This window comes from Micrasema longulum, unplaced genomic scaffold (genome assembly GCF_059751315.1).
Source record: "Micrasema longulum isolate JH-2025_06_02 unplaced genomic scaffold, ASM5975131v1 h1tg000720l, whole genome shotgun sequence".
NCBI classification, from domain to species: domain Eukaryota; kingdom Metazoa; phylum Arthropoda; class Insecta; order Trichoptera; family Brachycentridae; genus Micrasema; species Micrasema longulum.
The window spans coordinates 473,677-493,049 of record NW_028277916.1 but is presented as its reverse complement, the minus strand read 5'-3'; the positions used below and the strand labels follow the sequence as shown (position 1 = coordinate 493,049).

The window sequence follows — 19,373 nt, the reverse complement described above, 5'->3', positions numbered from 1 at the left end:
GTGATTCCCGGTTATTTTCAAATATATAATATTGTCGTATAATAAATCATGACCATATATAGAATTTTATCACATTATTTAAACAGTTATATATATCTCTGCCTGTCTTATGAGGAGAAATTTCACATAAAAAATGATAGAATTTTTTATTTTTTTCAGTTGATTATTTATTTTCTATTTAAATTTAGTTGAATCTTTGTTTTGTGCAATTCGTTCAGTACTTCAGCAGTTAGCAGTTTTTATATTTAAAAAACTTAAAAATATTAATTATTTATTTGTTTGGAAATTTTGTTTGACAACAAAGTTTGACTGTTGATGATGATTGTAAAAATGACTAGGACATAGAGAGACAGAGAAAAGTTATCAGTGTCAGGGCCTCTATGCTGCAAGACGCTTCTACCTGCAAAAAAAAACTATTTATACCGAGCCATTGACAGGCCTACAGTACACAATACTTGAATTTCTGCAGAACGGGTATTAATATACATCATTGAATATATTTTATGAAAATACATTCAACTGATGTATATTTATGCATAAAAAATAAATACATAGGTAACTTAGTATTATTTAATTCATTTGTTTCGCTACATATACTTATATCGAAATATTTATGCCTTAAACCCTTGAAGAGTTTGTATAGTTAGATAAAATACAGTATTGTTGAAATAAAAATTAAAATATTAACATAACCTCAAAGTAATAAAACAAGATTTATCTGTATTCTGGGCCAGTTTTGCGAGCCGGAATCAATATATTTTGGTGATTCACATATTGCAGTCCTTTTGCTTTTCAATTGTTCATTTATCAAGCGTTTTCGACTATTTAAAACAACGGCCTTAGGCGAAATGGCGCTTTAATTTCGAACAACTGTCAAATTTATTTTTGCCCCTTCCCCTTCCCCTTCTCCTCCCTCTTCACCCGAATCTACCGATTTATTTTTCTGAATCTACCTATTTTCGCTTGATCCAGTCTGGCAACCCTGTTCGTGATGCATACCTCCATATTATAGATATACTTTAGTCTGCATATTATAATATAATACTATTAAGTACGCGTTTTTTAATATCTAGGCGAATCTGACGCTTAAAACCTAGCGATGTGTTACTCCAGTATAATTTGTGGTTACTTCGATTTTCTATGTAGGGGGAACCCGGGGCGTAACGGGGTAGCTAAGCTTCTGCTGCAATTTGTGAGAGTTTGAAATGAATACCGTAATTATTTGTCAATTCGTACGTTTATTTACTTATTTGTCTACGAAAAAACAAGTGTTAACACTTAACTTAATATATAATTACCATAAAAAATATTGTCTAAAAAAAGTGGAAATTTCCCATTCTGCCCCACCCCCCGGGGCACAATGGGAAATGAACCCTGGACACTAAAGGGTACTCGTCTCAATTATACAATACCATATAAAATTTATTACTGTATCTTATTTTTTTAACAAAAATTATTCACTTTTAGTATCGGACAATTCACAGTGCATATTTAGTACAGCATTATTTTCATCACTTGGGATAGATATGCAGAGCTATCCGAGTACCTGTCTATCCCTGCTGAGTGGTATATTATATATGTAGTTGGATAATTTATATGGCATCAATTTTGTTAAGATCACCTCAAGGGCACTCACTGTACGAATGTGTGACGACTGGGATTCTAATTCCTCATTTTAAATTATAATCTATTTCAATAACAGTTACGAGCTAGATTACAGCATGTCTTGCAGCTACAGAGCGCATCGACGGTAAGAAATCTAGCACCCAATTAGATTATTTTTAAATTGACTATGAAATTTAGTGTTTTATTGAAATTAAAATAAAAACAGTTATAAAAATAGAAGTTATATTACAACACGTCCTGCAGCTTCTGAGCGCATGGATGGTTCGAATTCTAAACCCCATTTATAATATATTGATATTTGATAACTAGGTAACCAATCGACTTGCAGCTACAAAGCGCACGAACAAGTGAAATTCTAGCCACTGAAAATGATATCAATAAATTTACAAAAAATAAACATTTAGCAGAGTAGTAATTTTGTCAAGTGTTCATGCTAAGTAATCAATAAATAACTAAATAAATAAAGCACTGTTTTTAACATTATTGCCAAAATAAAGAAAGCTGTCCAAAGGGTAGACATGTACCTAACATGCTGCTTGCTAATTCCCGAAAGATAGTAGAAGCGCATGTGTAGTTACCGAGGGATGATGCTTATTGTTCCATCGACTTCGTGTACATTTTGGTATGGTTTCATTTTATGACACGCAACATTCGTGATTTACTATTTTTTTTACATTAATATTAGACAAACGTATGTATTGGAGTGGTATAAAGTTTGTACTAATGTCAAAAATGGAAAATATTTAGGTAGGTTCTGATGTTTGATTTGAGTTGTGATTTTAAGATGAGAATATGAAGACCTAGGTATTTACAGGGCTTGTGACATGCCATCAGTTGATTTAAATAATCACTTTACATAACCTTTGAGGGTATTTGTGTTTGAAAATTAGGACTTTAAAATATTAAATAATAGTTGAGTGTTTTAAAACAAAATTATTTATTATTTATTAATGAAAACTTATAAAAATAATACATTTTTTATAAAGGTATTAATCACTATCTATTTGGAAAGCATCAGCCTCTTTCCTTAAAGTATCATCATCAATATCCGCATCTAATAATCCTTTACTTTCCAGATACTTAGCATACAGATTAGGAATCATCATAAATTTCTTTACTTTGGACCGAAGTTGTTTCCAAGTTTCTTGATTATAATTCTTCCTGTCTCTTGCCATTGCCTTGAAATCTGATCCATACTTGTCCATAAAATATGTGATATATTCAACATGCGATTTGGGTAATCTGTTAATAAATATACAAGTTGACAGTTTTGCATAAAAAAATTTAGAGTAAAACTGATTGTTACTAATGGAAATTTAATCAATTCATAAGAATATTCAAGTTTATGTCTGTTTTTATATTAATTTATACTTATATAATTATATACATTATTAAACAAAAAAAAATTAAAGGAGAATTAAACTAATACATATTTATTTTACAACAGATCAAGAGTGGTGAATTACAGCATTAAGGTTTGAGTAAAATCACATATTATTTTATGATCTCACCGGGAATCCCACCCAGAACTTTCCATGCGGAGGCAAGCGTCTTAGGCATTACACCACCGAGGCCGCCATATTATAGTATTTATGTAAAATACAGTTCCACCAAGAAATGTCACTACAATAACCCGAAGCATAGAAATTGTGGGGAAAGTCCCGCCATGCATCAACATCAATGACAAAGCTGAATTTCCATGGTTCCAAACTCGTGCTTTTTATTCAGTGGGATCAGCTGGGTGTAGTGCGTTATGAGCTCCTTAAGCCCAACGAAACCATCACGGGAGATCGCATTGAAAAATTGTAGTTTTCGGATATCAGATGATTTGCAAATTCTGATAAGTTATTGTTTAGACATCTTATAAATACTATGTTCTTTGAACAAATTTACTTACAAAAAAGTGTAAAATGTCATGCCAGAAATCGAAAAATGTTTTTGATATTAAAAATATATTATAATTTTCAAATTCTGAACAATTCTCTTTCATATGAATACTTGCCTTAGTTTACATTTTTTGGGTGCCTTAGCCACAGCTTCCAATTCATCAATAACCTCTGGTTTTTTTAAAGATGACGGTATGGCGTGTTCCTCATTAGTTACTGTGAAATCTCCCCTGGCAACGGCAAAAGCTTTAACCTTTTGAGCATCTTTGTAACTCTTAATTTTCATAGTTTTATTGGGATCATAAGTCAGGCCCATTTCTTTCAAGTTTGTTTGAACGGATCTGTTGCGATTCCACGCATTAGTTATTGGGTCGCTGAAAACAAGAATGTGTATTTAAAATTAGTCAAAATTAATTAGACTATAATATTACATCATTTAGTTATAAACTAAAATATTTTGTAATACATTTTATAGCTAAATATACAGTGAACGACAAGTTTACACTTAAATTCTATAGTTATACTTTTTTCTAGAAATTTATATTGTTTCTAGACACTTTCTATTTTTATATCGGTACTTAGTCTTGCAGGTAATATACCCTTAACTATCAAACCTCTGTTTAAATATATCCGGAGGCAAACAAATCTCCGTGTATATCCCTTTCAGACTTGAAGTTGAAATTTGCTAAGAAATTTATATGGTAGTTAGACATTACTGAGATAAAAAAAAATATTGAAAAAATCCGGAAAATCCAGTTTCCAAGAAAACCCACCCTCACGATCGTGCTGATCAGGACTATGTTCATACAAATAAAAGTAATCTTACATATCTTAAAGTCTTAAAAATATTTTTTTTAAAACAAACTGTTTTGTAAAAAATATCAAACATTCATTTTAAAACATAGAAGAAAAAGTAAAAATTATTTGTTTTTTGTGTGAAACATTTTAAAGCAGTACTTATTACGTGAAAGGCAATGGTATGTTTTGCACTATTCACGTTTTATTTTTGTTCTGTTTTAACAGTTTTCCAAACGAAAAATTTTTGGGGAAGTTATTTTATCGTCAAACACTGCCAAGTGATCATAGGCATCATCATACCTTAGATCTGGAACAGGCAGATCAACAGGTGTATAAATTTTATGATGATTGAATACGATATTCTCATCATTCTCATTATCTTTACTCATCTCATGAGCCCTGCGCTTTCATTCTGAGGTTTTTGTTAGGGCTTCTCCAACTTCCAAACAGAAAGCCAATAAATCTAAGGATTTTTTATTTTCTGCCTTTAAGGGTCTTGACAGTACATCATCCAGAAGTTTACCAAAACTAGGTCCAAAAAGTGAACGATGGTCTTCAGTGTCCATTTTTTTGTTTTTATACAAGTCAATAATACTCAGTTTGCTGGTCACATATATCCACACCCCCCATTAGTTTGTTGTATTGTCTATCACTTGTGGAGCCTGTATGTTAAAATGTGCCTTGGATGGCTTGTGCTACCTCTTGACTGCTGAAACAGTTTCAACTCCAGTACAGTTCGAGGTCATCACAACGGATTCCGTGTCTCTCCATTTTATACAAACAATATCGTCACAAACAAGTTACTGGAAATCTCCATGTCGCATAAGCTTGACCGCTTTTAGTTTAATGTCTCTCAGGTGGTTAACCATGATTGCCAGTTCCGTGAACACCAATAGTAGTTAATCTTTTTGGGAGAGGAAGAGTTGTGAAATACCTAAAAAAGAGACAGCTATTTCGCTATTTTGTCCTTTCTGTTAATAAGTTAAGGGTATTTTCCACAAGGTCATCGTCCTCATTTTCTTCACTTGAATAGTCCATCTCAGAAATGTTTTCGTCTCCAACCGCATTCAGAACAAAATCGTCGAATCCATCTTCATCTGGTGCTACTTCATTGACACCATTTAATGAAAATAATAATTAAACATAAATTCATGTAAAGCATTTAAATTATTTAATATACGGAATTCATAAAAAAAAAAACTACAAACACAAGTAGAAAACATTGAAATATGTCATTACTCTATAAAAATTGTAATGTCAGAGGTATGTCCCAGCCCGCACACTCGTGCTGGTGTAAATGCTATCGTAAATAACTGACACAATTACAAATAATTTAAAAATAAAAAACTAATTTACTACTTAAATGTTTATGTAAACTACACTAATTACATCACACTTTACTAAAATAATGAATGTTTATATTTTTTTTATAGACAGAGTTCGACCTCCAACACGGCGCGACATTTTGACAGCCGACACTGACGGACCTACCGATATATGTTTGAAACAAATACCTTTAGAGTACTGCTGTGGACCCGCATAGTGAATATCGGCTGGCATATTGCGAAAATTTTAAAGCGTTTTCGAGATTTTAATTTTTTTGTCAACCCGCACGATCGTGTTAGCCGGGCTGAAAGGGATATATAATATATTTTTAATATTTTTTTTATGTTTAAAGCACTAACTTTGTTGTACATTATTAATCATTATATAATGTTAGTTCGTAATTAACCCTGAAGAAGGCAGAATGTTTTTCTGAAACCAGTTGGTTATTAAATTAAATTAGAAAATAAAGTGGTACATAAAAAACAAAGTAATTTTATTTCAATCTAAAAAGTATTATATTGACTTCAGTGCAAGAGAACATTTCTGTACGTGAAATTGCTGGAAAAGTGGAGTATAACAAAGCTGCTGTGAGGAGATTAAAAAAAAAACACCTACATAAGTTACCTTACGAGGAAAGCAGGCAGTGGAAGGAAGAGTTAGAGAAAAGCGTGTAATGAAACAACTATTTTTTTGATGTAATAACTTATATTTACATATAACATATAAGTTATTAATTTTAAAATACTTGGTACACTTCCACTTATTTGTTTGACCAATTAGCGCTTTCACCCTCTGGCCTAATGGGCATCTGCAGACTGGTGAATATTATACAGTGTAAGGATAATTTATATAAAACTAAATATTTTCTCGAGTGTAGGTACATTTAAAAATAAGTTGAAAGATATACAATACGCAATATTTCAATGGAACAGAGTGGGACAAATTATTGAAACATGTGTTGGCAGTGTAAGAGAGGATTCTATTCTAAGAAAAACTATTTTTTTTAATCATTTTGTATCTTCAGCTGAACTGCAGGAATGAATTGTTTTAATGGCAAGTGGTGTAGGGTCGTGTTCTCAGATGAATCAGAATTAAATTTTATTGGGTTGGATGGCAAGACTACAGTATGTTGTAGAAAAGGTGAAAGTTACAGGTTTTTCTTTTTTTTGCACCACAAGCCAGAAGGTCCAATTACAGTGATGAATTAAAGGACAAAACACCCAGGCTTGAGAAAAATCACATAAATTTTTGTGTTCTTATCGGGAATCGAACCCGGAACATTCCATGCGTAAGTCAAACGTCTTAACTACCACTGCGGAGACCGCCGTGTGATGAATATATATAAAAACTGTTTAATATTCTCTGTAAGTGATGATATAGGGCAGCATCACAGCTTATGGAGCGGGTTCTCCTGAGTTAGTCCAAGGTATGATGAACACCGAAAAGTACGAGGGTGGACTGAAAACGAATGCACACACACTTGTAGAACACAAACTAAATGACTTTCAGAAGCGCGCCAGGTGGCATGTGGAAGTAACATTCCTCTCTATATGCATACACAGGTTTGAAAGAGCTACGTTCATCCAGTGTATTGAGAGAAGCGGTAATAATAATAATAATAATAGTTGGATAAATAAATATACCAACACGTCTTGCAGCTACAGAGCGCATGGACGGTTGGGATTCTAGTTCCTCGTCTCCAATTATGATATATTACAATTATGATATATATGAGATAGATAACAGAACGTCTTGCAGCTACAGAGCGCATGGACAATAAGAAATCTAGCCCCTATTTACATTTGTATTTTTTTTTTTTTATTTGACAATGAAGTTTAGAGTTTAAGTGATATTTTGAAAACTAAATAAAAAGCAAATTTATAAAATTAGAAGTTAGATAACAACAAGTCTTGCAGCTACTGATCGCATGGACGGTTGAAATTCTAGACCCCATTTACTAAATTTAGATATTTGATAGTTGATAACATTTACATAATATGATAAAAATAATATGAAAGCTATCATCACAAAAAGTCTTGCAGCTTCAAAACGCATCGACAAATGGAATTTCAACAACATATGAATGATTTTAAAAAGTTGATAATAAAAAATAATTTTAAAAAACGCAATAATAATGCATTGAGCAAAGAACTAGTAAGTATGGCAATTAAGTGAACATGTAGCAGCACAAAAAGTAAAATATAGCGGTAGTATGGAGAGGTGTTCTAGTGCTATGTCAACATGAGTTAAACTGCGTGCTGTTATTGAATTTTTAACTGCTAAAAAAGTGACTCCTACTGAAATTCATCGTCATTTAAAGGTTGTTTATGGTGACGATGCTGTTGATTAGGCATACTGTAAATCGATAGGTAATAAAATTTAGTAGTTGCGAGCCTGGAAAAGCTATAATTGTTGATGAAACGCACAGCGGACGTTCAATAACCGCCACAGAAGATTAACATCACAAACACTCGTCGACGATTTAATTCAAAATGACTGGCGGATCATTCGAAAGCGTATCGCAAACCATATTGAAATATCCAAGGAATGTTAGAGGCATCCTGGCACCAATAATCTTGCAACATAACAACGCTCGTCCACATACCTCAGGCGTAACTGAAAAGGCTCTGAAAAACTTACAGATTGAACTGATTCCACACTCTCCTTACTCCCCCGATCTTGTGCCTTGCGATTTGTATTTTTTTCCTCCATTTAAGAGAGACCGCAAGGTTATTCATTACACCTCAGACGATAAGATGAATGCAACTGTCAAGTCCTGAATTTGAGAGTCGGAAGAATTTTTCAATGAAGGAATGGAAAAACTTGTTACACATTGAGAGAAATATGTTAGGCTTAACAGTGACTATGTTAAAAAAATAAAAATATGATTTTGAAGCTTAAGAATTGTACTTTAATGTACTTTTCTTAGTTCGTGTTGTACAAGTATGTGTGCATTACTTTTCAGCCTACCCTCATATAAGGACACAGTAAAAAAAAAAACAGTGCTTCGCCAACCTTTGACGACCTAACAGAGCATATTCCAGAAATTATATTTAAAGACGATTCTTCACCTGGTCATAATTTACCTAAAAAATTGTTTTAATATTTGTTTTCAGGTATATTACAAACATCGAACATTTAGTGAATTTAACTAATTCTTTGTAATGATAAAATAGTGTACCGTTTTAATGAATTAAAAAAGAATTATTTAGCTAAAACATATACTAACGTAACTTAAAAAAACAAATTAAAAAATTTAATTTAAAAATTTAAATTTGTTGTTGTTGTTGTTGTTAATGTTGCATTGAAGCTAAAAATCGATTTTTATAAACTATGCGGACTTTTTGTCGCTCTAAGTAATTGAAAATGAAACTGTTATTCAACCAAGAAATATTAGGGGATAGCCTCAAACATAATATTATCAATGCACAAAGCTCATCGACCTTTTAATACACATAGACAAAATATTGAAAAAAGGAATGACACGTAAACTTACCCATAGTTACCAAGTTTGTTTATTTAAACCAGGGCTGCATTCGGGCAGACTTCATATACTACCAAAAATGGGTATCCTACCATTTTTGGTACGTAAAAAAGTTAGCATTTAAATTTTTACAAACAACATACGTTTTTGATGAATCCCAATCAGATTCTTTCCTTAAATTTCTTTTAATTTCTATCCATTTATCTCCTTTTACCGGATTTAAGGGGAAGCTTAAATAACGTCAAAAACATATTCCTACCAGAGCACCCTTGTTAATAAGAAGAGCTTTGCTATTGAGTGTTGGGTAGTTTGATATTTAAAAAAAAAGAATACTAATATTTTAATGTGAATTATTTTGAGCTTTGTTTATCACTCATAAACAAATAGTTGTTACACCATCCTTTTTACAATATTTATGCGAACGGGTTTGACACGATTTCAAGACACAAGCGGGTATTTTAGTTTTTAAACGTCTAGGTCACGTCACAACCGGCTGGCGAAAAATTACTAAATACGCGTTGGGGATGACTGATCGTTTGGACATGAGTTAAATGCCATCATTTTTAAGGGGTCGGGGCGCATCTATATCTATGAATAGGTTGATGATCAAGCTACTCTAGTGTTTTTGGAATGTATACTGGACATAATTATATAGCACTGGCGCTATATAAATTATCCAAATATAATAATAAAACTAAGTTTTTTCTACTAAATTTGTATAGAACAAACAATATACAGTAAAACATGCAATGATTTTTTTTATTTTAAATAACGCGTTTATTTATATGTAATTTGTATTAATGTACTCAAATTATTCACCATTCAATAGGTCCAAGATTTGAGAGGCGATTGCGAAGTCTTTTTCTATTTATGTTGGTGTTGAATGATTTTTTCTTCTTTTGTTTTCTTACTCTCGTCATTTTGGCAGATTAATATATCGTATGTAACTTTAAAGAACAATTTCACAAATTCAGTATTATCGTAAGCACGTGCGCACAGCAAGATTTTGACATTTGGTTTTTTGGTCAAGCAAAGACAAAATTTATAAGAGGAAAAAATTGCATAAACAAACACCACCTAGACTCGAGTCTCCGGCACTGAAATAAAAGAGGCCATTTTTTGACGTTTGAACGTCAGTTTTTTTTTAGTTAATCCGTTGGTTTTTCAAAAATTCTGACACAAAGGTAACTGAGGACTAGTGTATTTAACTATGTGTATTTTTCGAATAATAAATACCTGTAATTCATAAAGACAAATAAAAAAAATTAAAAAGAAAAATAGCCTTCACAGAATAGATACCATTTGGCATTTTGTTTTGAGAATTATTTACCCATCAATTATCCAAACCACACATATTCACAGGTTACAAATAAACATAAAAAAACACGTATAATAAATTTATAATACGTGTAAAATGACAAATGTCATGTACATTAAATACATAACCATGAGAGGTTGTGTTGAGGAGACTAATATTTATTTATTTAACTTTTCGTACATAATGTTGTTTGTACATTGGCAGGCTTTTTGCCAAATGGCAATTTCTTCCAACCAACCAATAAAATAAAAGTTTTATTTTTATAAATCAAGTTACAGAACATATTCAATAGAAAAAAAAATATTAAAAAATTTATAAAAATATAAATAAACCTATTTGTTTATAAATTGCCTTAAATCAAAACTATTACTCAATGGGAAAAAGGAAAAAAGGAAAGGAGGAGAGATTAAGGAAGAGAAAGGAGGAGAGATTAGTGTTGATTTTTAGTAAAAGAATGTTAAATATACATTTTTACTTACCCTGGAGTATTTGGTTGGTGTAAATTATCCGCAAATTTATTATCTTTAAATCATTATTTTAAATTTTAGTTCAATACTTAGTCTTTATTGAAATCCCAGATTAATAAGCTTAGTCTAAATTTGAAATGGCGTAATCTGCCGGTCTAAAAGTAATTATATTTTAGTTATATGAAACTTTGAAGTACATTTTTTGATAGAACTACCTATAAAAATATTGTTTTTATCAAATATATAATTTTTTTTTTTTTTCTTGCGCGATTTTTAACAAAAATTTGTTTTAAAATGGCAAAATCGTATGATTTCCTAATTTTGCGTTCGTTTTACCCGACTACAGCCTTAAAGCCATTTTTAACGTAAAATCAGCTCAGTGGAAAATATTCAAGTGTCAACTTTTGGACCAGATTTATAATTTCCTTTGCAATTGGGAACACAGCACTAACCAACCATTTTTATGCATCTAAATCTTTGTTAGGTGAGCAGAAATAGTTTTCATACTAATTTTACTTTATTTTAAGAGCAATTTACCACTTTTAAACCAGAAAAACGCGAGCGATCGGCGGTTCGTCGGACGAAAAATATTTGCAGATGTGTATGAAAAACACACAGCTTACAATATAACACATAGGGTCCGCTATGGCCTCTTTAACCAGATTTTGCCACTAGGAGCGCAATGACTGCTAAAGCTTTTAGATCTAGTAGATATTGCATAAACCAATTATAAATATTACCACGAAGCCTAGAGTAATAATACACCACCCGCTCATAAAGTCGCCCATACGGACAATAATCGATCTATGATTATCAATCACGAAATTTCGTGCTATTAGCTAATTAGCTACAGTTTACAACAATACAACGGGCCGTAGGTTACTAAGGTCGAAAATTGCAAGCGCAAACCGAAACCGTCTGTTCCACGTTAGTTGTAAAACCAAACCAAAAATTTAGAACGCTTTTGTTTTATGCAATAGAGCTAAAGGGCTTCTATTATTACTAATAGCCATGAAGACAAACAACTGCAACAGCTATAGGCAGGTACCTAAGAGAGATTTTGCTGATGGCCTTTCGCACTGGTTTACATTTGCTTTTTTATTATTACGAATAACTTTTATGGCGCCATTTTGACAATATAATATAATACCTCAAGGGTGCTTTATGGATTAATTCCAGAAATATCTATTCAATGTTAGCATGAAATTATTATTATTTTTTAAATTGTCTTCAAAAGCTACGGATTTATTACATAGAGCCTTTTTATTACAAATGCACCCTCACCAAATTTAGTGCGCTGGTTTCATACAGGTATAATAACTTTTCCTAGCGCCATATATGTAGCCAATCTAAGCGAAAAATGGCTGTCAACTAATTCATCTGGAAAGCACAGTACTTTTTGATATTCCAGAGCAGAGTCGTGCATGCAGTGATTTAAATGAGCCAACAGAGTTTGTATTCCACCCTCTGTGGAAAACATAGCCAGTGTAATTCGCGAAGTAGTGGGGTGATATGACTGAACTTAAAGGTTCCAAAAATAAGCCTCGCTGCGGCATTTAAAAGACTGAAAGTGAGTTATTTTATTCATTGGTAGACCTGCATAGATACCTAGATAGTACAAAACCATTTATCAATTGATGGGCGGCGCATCAACCGGCAAATTTTTGCAGATTATTTTTTTCGTATTTTATTCGTACAAATACATATACCTATTTAATGATAAAAAAATTATTCATTTGATTTGTCTAAGCTGGTAGAAGCTTAACTTACTGTCCTACCAATTTAAGTATCATGAGAGAATTTATAGAAGAATTTATTCATTCTATTTATTTACTTATTATATATACGGCCCAAGCCAATTACAACAGCTACATGAAGAAACATACGGGGCGAGAACCTGACTTAAAGGACGCAAGGGAGTTGGCAGCCAATAGAGATGCATGGAGGCTCTTTGTGGATACTATATGCTCTAAATAGAGAGCGGACATGAAATGATGCTGATTACTTCATGAAAATCTCAAGTCACAAAAAAATAGTTTAATATGCAACTAAGTTGTTTCTCGCAACCTATTCTAAAGCTATTAGCATTGTGGGCTACGATCATAATTTAATTAAGCAAAAGGCAAAATAGGTTTTTAATGCTTAAATACTAATACACAAGTTGTCCAGATGTTTATTAAAATTTATGTTTTTGTTAGAATTTTCATTTTTAGTATTATTTAATATGTAATATGCTTGCTTCCACTTTCCATTATATTGTATCCCAACCCAACACAGGGTTAATGGCTTCATAAAGTTAAGGATACATTTTTATTTTTTTGTAATATGTATCTTTATATGAATAAATCAAAAATAAAATGAAAAGTATTTATGTATGCAAGACTATACACATAAACTGTATTTAAAAACAAACAGTTAGTCTAAATTATTCTGATTAATGGGAAAAGTGTTAAATTGACATCAAAATAATCAATTCATTTTCTATACAGCAAGTAGTACAAATAGACATGATTTAAAAAAACTCCCTTGTTCTCTAAAACAATGCATAAATTCTTAGCTTCTTAAATGATTTGGCAATTTGTGGATATTGTTTATTCCATTTAGCCTCAAAAGATTTTAAACTACTATAGATACAGTATACAAGCAAAGACTGCTTGCCAATAATTCAATAGTTATAATTATCTTCCGACAAATAAATTGACTTCTACTAAAATTTTGTAATGAATAAATTCGATGTACATAAATATTTCACCATAGAGTCATAAAAATAATTTAGAGAATCAATTTATACTCTATGCTTGCAAAATACAAAATGAACCTTTTTTAAATTTCTGTATTCATTTAAAAAAAATTTTTCATCATTTTATTGGTGAGAAATTGCTTTATTATTTAAACTAATGCATAATATAAATAGGTATATAAAATAAATATTGTAACCAAATGCCTTAACACGGTGCCTAGTTGTTAGTATTAATATACATAGAAAGAGAAAATATATTTTGTGTATTTATTTATGTAAAAAATAAAAAAAATGCTTAATAATAAGGCTATAAAGAAAACAAAAAATATATTCAAAAGATTTAGATTTTATTGAACATGAATAATTGTAAAAGTTAAGCTACCAAAGCAGAGGCGGTACTAGATTCATATTTCCAGTTAGGGGCCAACACACTTCTTGTTTTGTAGTAGCGGGCGAGACGGTGAATTCTGGATTCAACTAAAATAAGTCGGAACTTGCTGTCCTTATCCTTCCTGTTGCGTTCCAAGTGCTTGCGGATGGCGACAGCTTTCTTGATGAGGTAATAGAGATCTTCCGGCAAGTCAGGGGCTTGTCCATTGGCTTTCATGATCCTCAAAATCTTCTTGCCAGTAACGAATCTGACTTGAGCCACACCATAGGAATCCCTCAAGATAACGCCTGAAATAAATATATATAAATTGTTAATAAGTTAAAAATAAAATACATTGTTGATTTGGAACAATAAAAGGGGTCGAAAAATCTTTATACTTAAAGATTACAATTTTGGGAGCTATTTTCAATGATTCATTCTCATTATTAGATAATAGAATCAAGTTGTGGTAGAGCGGGGTTCGAACCTCAGACCTGATCCGTGAGTCCATGCAGTAGCCACAGGACCACAATCCGGTTTGATTTGTGAATCTCAAATTATATTTGTTTACAAAGACATTTTTATAACATAGTTTATCCTTTCTTAATTTAACATTAAGATCAACATACATTATGATTTATGGGTTGTTTTGCATATGTATTTCTAAAAGTGACAATTCAAAATTGACATTTTAAGAAAAGTAAAAAAACTGTTAATGCGTTTGATATTTTTTTTATTTTACAAAACCAAAAGGATTTTCCAAGGTAATCAGTGCTAATAAACAATTATTAAATTGTATTTTTTTAATATTAAGTTTTTGAGCCTCAGATATCTCTTAATTGTTTTAAATTGTGACAACTCGGAATAATAACAAACTTTATTTTAATTGGCAAAAATGAGACAACTCGAAATCAACAATATTGTCTTATGTCTAAATACTAGTTTTAGGGTGCCTGTCCACCGGAGCGGAGCAATGAGCGAGGTAAAAATCCACCAATAAAATTGCATAAAATCTCCGCTCCTCAGATTGTATGCAATTCTATTGGTGGATTTTTACCTCGCTCACCGCTCCGCCACCTCGTGATAATAGTGCCATTTATCTGTTGATTTTTAAAGCTAAATTCTACACTTTTAATAGTTCATAGAGGAATATTTTTTTATCACCTACATAGTGATAACTCTACACTTCAGAAATACATGTGGGGTTTGTCTCTTGTCATATAAAACTCAAAAGTTGCGTATACGAGGGTTGCTACTTAAGTATTGAGATAGATAAGTAAAAACAAATATTTTTAATCGAAAATAGCTTTATTTTTTTTTAGAATATTCTCCTTGAAGATCAATACACTTTTGCATGAGTTTGAACCAATTTCTCGAAACTTAAGTAGCAACCCTCGTAGAATAGGTATAGAAAATAAACTGTTTAAAATGTCCATTAAATCACTTCTATTTTAATGTTAAGTGGAAAAAATAATCTGCTGCATATACAGGATGTTCATTAAACCCTGTCATATCCGAAACCACGATGATCAGTAGGAGCAAGAAGACATATTGGCACAGTAAAATAATTTTTTGGAACAAATAGAATTTAAAAAAAATAAAATATCAAAAAAAAGCAAATGGTTGCTTACTTCTGCAGGGGAGAAACGAGGGGGGAGTCTGATACACTGACAACCACACGGTCGCGCCATTTGTAAACAACCATTTGGTTTTTTAAAATATTTTATTTAAAAAAAATTTTTTGTTCTAAATATATTTTTAAATATGCCAATATGTCTTCTTGTCCATACTGATCATCAGTGACAGGGTTTAAAAAACACCTGCGTTACATATGTTGTAATATTACAATAATTATAAAAAGGAATCCAACAGATGAATTGTTTTCAAAAGAAAAATCTTGATAAAATCCAAGTATTTCCACCTACAGTGATTTACAGGTACTTAAAAATACTATTAATACTGTTTATTTACTAAATACTATTAATTTTTTTTTTTTTCAGGAAGCCATGAACGAAAGACACCAAAACAACAGTCTTTCAGTTCAATATAGATTGCTAAACAGGTGATCTTATTGTCAAAGTCTTGAAAGAAACTTTCAAACACATATCCTTCTCAAAGAGGTTCTCCATCTCTGCTGAAAAGTCTGTCAATCTCGATAAACTCTCATTACATAATAAACGTGAGGGAAAGAAAAATTTCATTATTTTAAGACAGATAAAAATTAGTTATTTGGGGATTTAAATATGGCGGACATTTACAACAATTTCAAGAGCATTTAAAGGAGGGAAATAAGCAGCGCAATTCAAATCAGAGTTTGTGTGAACACTAAGTACAGGTACAGGTAGTAATATGCCCCTGGCGAGTGCGAATTTGTAAAAGTACAATTGAAAAAAAACCCGCCAGAGTGCTCTATAAGGCCACTCTAAAACCGAATGAAATTTACGAATGGAAGAAATAAACTGCTTGGAATCAGTTCCCGCCTAAAAAAATTGCCCGTAAAAGTATTTGGAAAGAACCTTTCTTCCTACAATCAATGTCTTGAGTTATTGGGAGAAAACGATAATAATTTAGAACGAATAAGCGCTATATATGAAAGCACATTTTGTAAAATTAATCACATTATAAATCGATGATAATTCTATGAATAAATTAAGTGCATTTTCATTGTTTAAAACGTTTTTTTGTTTGCATATAGGTGCCCCCATTGAGTATGATTTTGTCAGGAATGTATCCCTCTTCTTCTTTCTGTGCCGTATCAGGTCTCTCCGACGTTGGCGATCCCTCTAGAGTAGGCATTACGGTCCTGCGCCAACCGGAACAGCGCCCCAACCCCGCGCAGTCCCGTCCAGTCGCGGATGTTTCTCAGTCAGGACATCTGTCGCCTTCCAACTCCACGTTTTCCCTCGATCTTTCCCATCATAATCAGCTGTAGAAGCGCATATTTGCTTCCGCGCATGATGTGGCCCAGATAAGCGAGTTTTCTGTTTTATTGAGGACAGTAGTTCTTTTGCGGCACTGGCTCCTCTCAACACCTCCACGTTGGTCACTAAATCTGTCCACGGAATTCTCAGCATTCTCCGGTGAAGCCACATTTCAACCCCTTGGAGCAGTATTGACCACACATAGCACTTGACCATCCTCTGTCTCAGTTTTAAATAAAGACTATCACTGCAGAATCAATTTGTGTGATGATGATGATTTCATGTGTGATTTCATGCCATTGAATGCTGATTTCTATTCTGCATCTAATTTCTCTATCCGGATCCAGATCATAAGTGATTTGACTGCCGAGGTATTTAAAGTTAGTTATCCCTCTTACTCAACTGTAATGTTTTTTTGTTTATTTTAAGCGCGAGAGTTCTTTTTATTCAAATAATAGATTTAATGGTACCTAAGTAAAATTAATTTTAATAACTTAATAATCTGAATATTGACCTCTTGGAATAACAAGGTTCTGGTTCCATCTGACATTAATACTGTATTACTTAATACAATTTGTGAACATTGTTTCACAAATTATATTGAATAACTAGACGCAGTAATAACCTTCGACACTTTCTTATTCCTTCAATATCCAGTAGATCTTAGTGTGTATGGAAGGAATAAAAACAATTGCAAATGGAACTGCTAAATGGAATCTCGTTATATATAACTAGGTGTAATCAATTCTAAAAATATTATAACTCAATTATTTTCTAACGTGAACAGTTACAAATTTGTGCAAAGTATGTTTAGAATTCGTGGTAAAGTATACAACTTTAAAATTTATTTATTTATGGACATTGTCCATTTATACAATTTATAGGGATGAATATTACAACATAAGAATAGTTGAAAACATTAAAAATAATCAAAGAAGAATTGACAGACATAAGGGACATCAAGACAAGATCTGGATAATTTATTTAGTGCTCGTTTAAATCGCAGTAAACTTAAACCTTTACGAGAATATAATGAAACATCAAGAGATTTCAAATATTGTACAATAAATATTCATGAAAATCAAGTTCAAACAAATGTAATGAAGGTTGGGTTTGCGTAACCATAAAACGTCACTGACTTACCGATTTGGGATGGAGTCAACCCTTTCTTTCCGAGTTTGACAATTTCATCTTTGACGTTTTCGGGATCTAACTTCAGCCAAGTTGGCACACTTCTGCGGTACGGAAGAGCTGATTGGGATATTCCCTTACTGTAAAAAAATATTTATTCCGGTAAACATGACAGCCATGCGGTTCGTGAGTTAGTAGCCACGAGGTATATTGATAAACGACATAGCACAGTAAGATGAAGAGTTCAATACTTAATTTGGTATCGAGTAGCTAGGGTGAGAATAAATTAAGTGAATTTCATGATTAGGGATCGTTATTTACCCAGGTGCATGCATACGACCCATTTTGCCGTCCGATTTCTGGAATCCACTTTTCGAAAGAAAGATGTAGGAAATTCAAGATGGCGGATCTATTGCTTGTTCATAAATATACGCGTGCTTCATATTATTGTATTTTGTACATAATCCAGTTTTATAAGTACCTACCGAAATCCCGAATAAGGCGTTTCCTATTCTGTGGTATTCCGAGAATAAAAAAACCGAGTTTTTTTTATTGGAAAAAAACGTAATATTTGAGTAGGTGTCTATTATTTTTATTTTATATGATAATAAATATATTTATTTTATCTAAGTTTGGTAGGATACAGCAAACGAGGATTTAATAGTCCGCATCAACCATCCCTTTGGAAAATTCTCGATGCGTATGGTATTCCTTCCAAGATTATTGCTGTTATAAAAACGCTCCCCATAGATAGCAATTGTAGTGTGAGAATCAGTAGCTCTTTAATTGATTGGTTCGGGGTCTCCAATGGAGTGAGGCAAGGCTGCGTCCTTGCATCGTTCTTATTTATCACACTGATGGATTTTATCTTATGCAAATCAGTATCACTTGATCGAGGTATAGAAGTGAACTCCCCCCAAAGTTGTGCGACTTAGAGTATGCAGATTATGCAATTCCTTTATAAAGTCTGTTGGTGATTTTCAGGAAATTGTTGACACATTGCAGGAAAACTCAACTCGTCTAGGTCTTAATATTAATACAAAAAGAATCAGATTATGTGCAACAAATTCTGTCCTGACCCTGATCAGCCTCTTTATAATAATGGACAGAGGATTTAAAAAGTTAACAGCTTTAAATACTTGGGAGCTCAAAAAACTGAGGATGGAAGTATGCACAAAGAGCTTGCAACCCACCTAGGAATTGCTGGAGCAACTTTTAACATATGATGCGTGTTGTCTGGAACTCTAGTCTATACTCGTTTAAAACGAAATGCCGATTATTCAACTCTTGTATAATGCCAGTACTC

General features: G+C 32.3%; 2 protein-coding genes and 2 long non-coding RNA genes across 10 annotated transcripts; 2 read left to right on the top strand and 2 right to left on the bottom strand.

The window, feature by feature from the left end:
* The first annotated feature begins 975 nt into the window (after positions 1–975).
* Positions 976–6,123, top strand: LOC148279485 (uncharacterized). 7 transcript variants are annotated; one of them, XR_015822864.1, is made up of 4 exons: positions 1,017–1,388; positions 1,468–1,750; positions 3,074–3,101; positions 5,744–6,123. It is a non-coding gene; the product is annotated as an uncharacterized LOC148279485 (long non-coding RNA). The 7 variants fall into 7 exon arrangements; XR_015822861.1 differs by lacking the exon at positions 3,074–3,101 and having other exon boundaries at positions 976–1,388; XR_015822866.1 differs by lacking the exon at positions 3,074–3,101 and having other exon boundaries at positions 1,017–1,232.
* On the bottom strand, positions 2,545–10,160 carry LOC148279484 (nucleolar protein 16). Its single transcript, XM_088229855.1, has 3 exons — positions 9,940–10,160; positions 3,629–3,886; positions 2,545–2,868 (listed from the first exon to the last, which is right to left on the bottom strand). The coding sequence occupies exons 1-3, from the start codon at positions 10,038–10,040 to the stop codon at positions 2,616–2,618; spliced, it is 612 nt and encodes a 203-aa protein (XP_088085981.1). The 5' UTR covers positions 10,041–10,160; the 3' UTR covers positions 2,545–2,615.
* Positions 10,161–11,056: 896 nt separating this feature from the next.
* LOC148279483 (uncharacterized) lies at positions 11,057–18,447 on the top strand. Its single transcript, XR_015822860.1, has 2 exons — positions 11,057–11,389; positions 16,016–18,447. It is a non-coding gene; the product is annotated as an uncharacterized LOC148279483 (long non-coding RNA).
* Positions 13,974–18,447, bottom strand: RpS13 (ribosomal protein S13). Its single transcript, XM_088229849.1, has 3 exons — positions 18,389–18,447; positions 18,080–18,207; positions 13,974–14,323 (listed from the first exon to the last, which is right to left on the bottom strand). Exons 1-3 carry the CDS (start codon positions 18,409–18,411, stop codon positions 14,019–14,021), a joined length of 456 nt encoding a protein of 151 aa, XP_088085975.1. The 5' UTR covers positions 18,412–18,447; the 3' UTR covers positions 13,974–14,018.
* Positions 18,448–19,373: the final 926 nt, after the last annotated feature.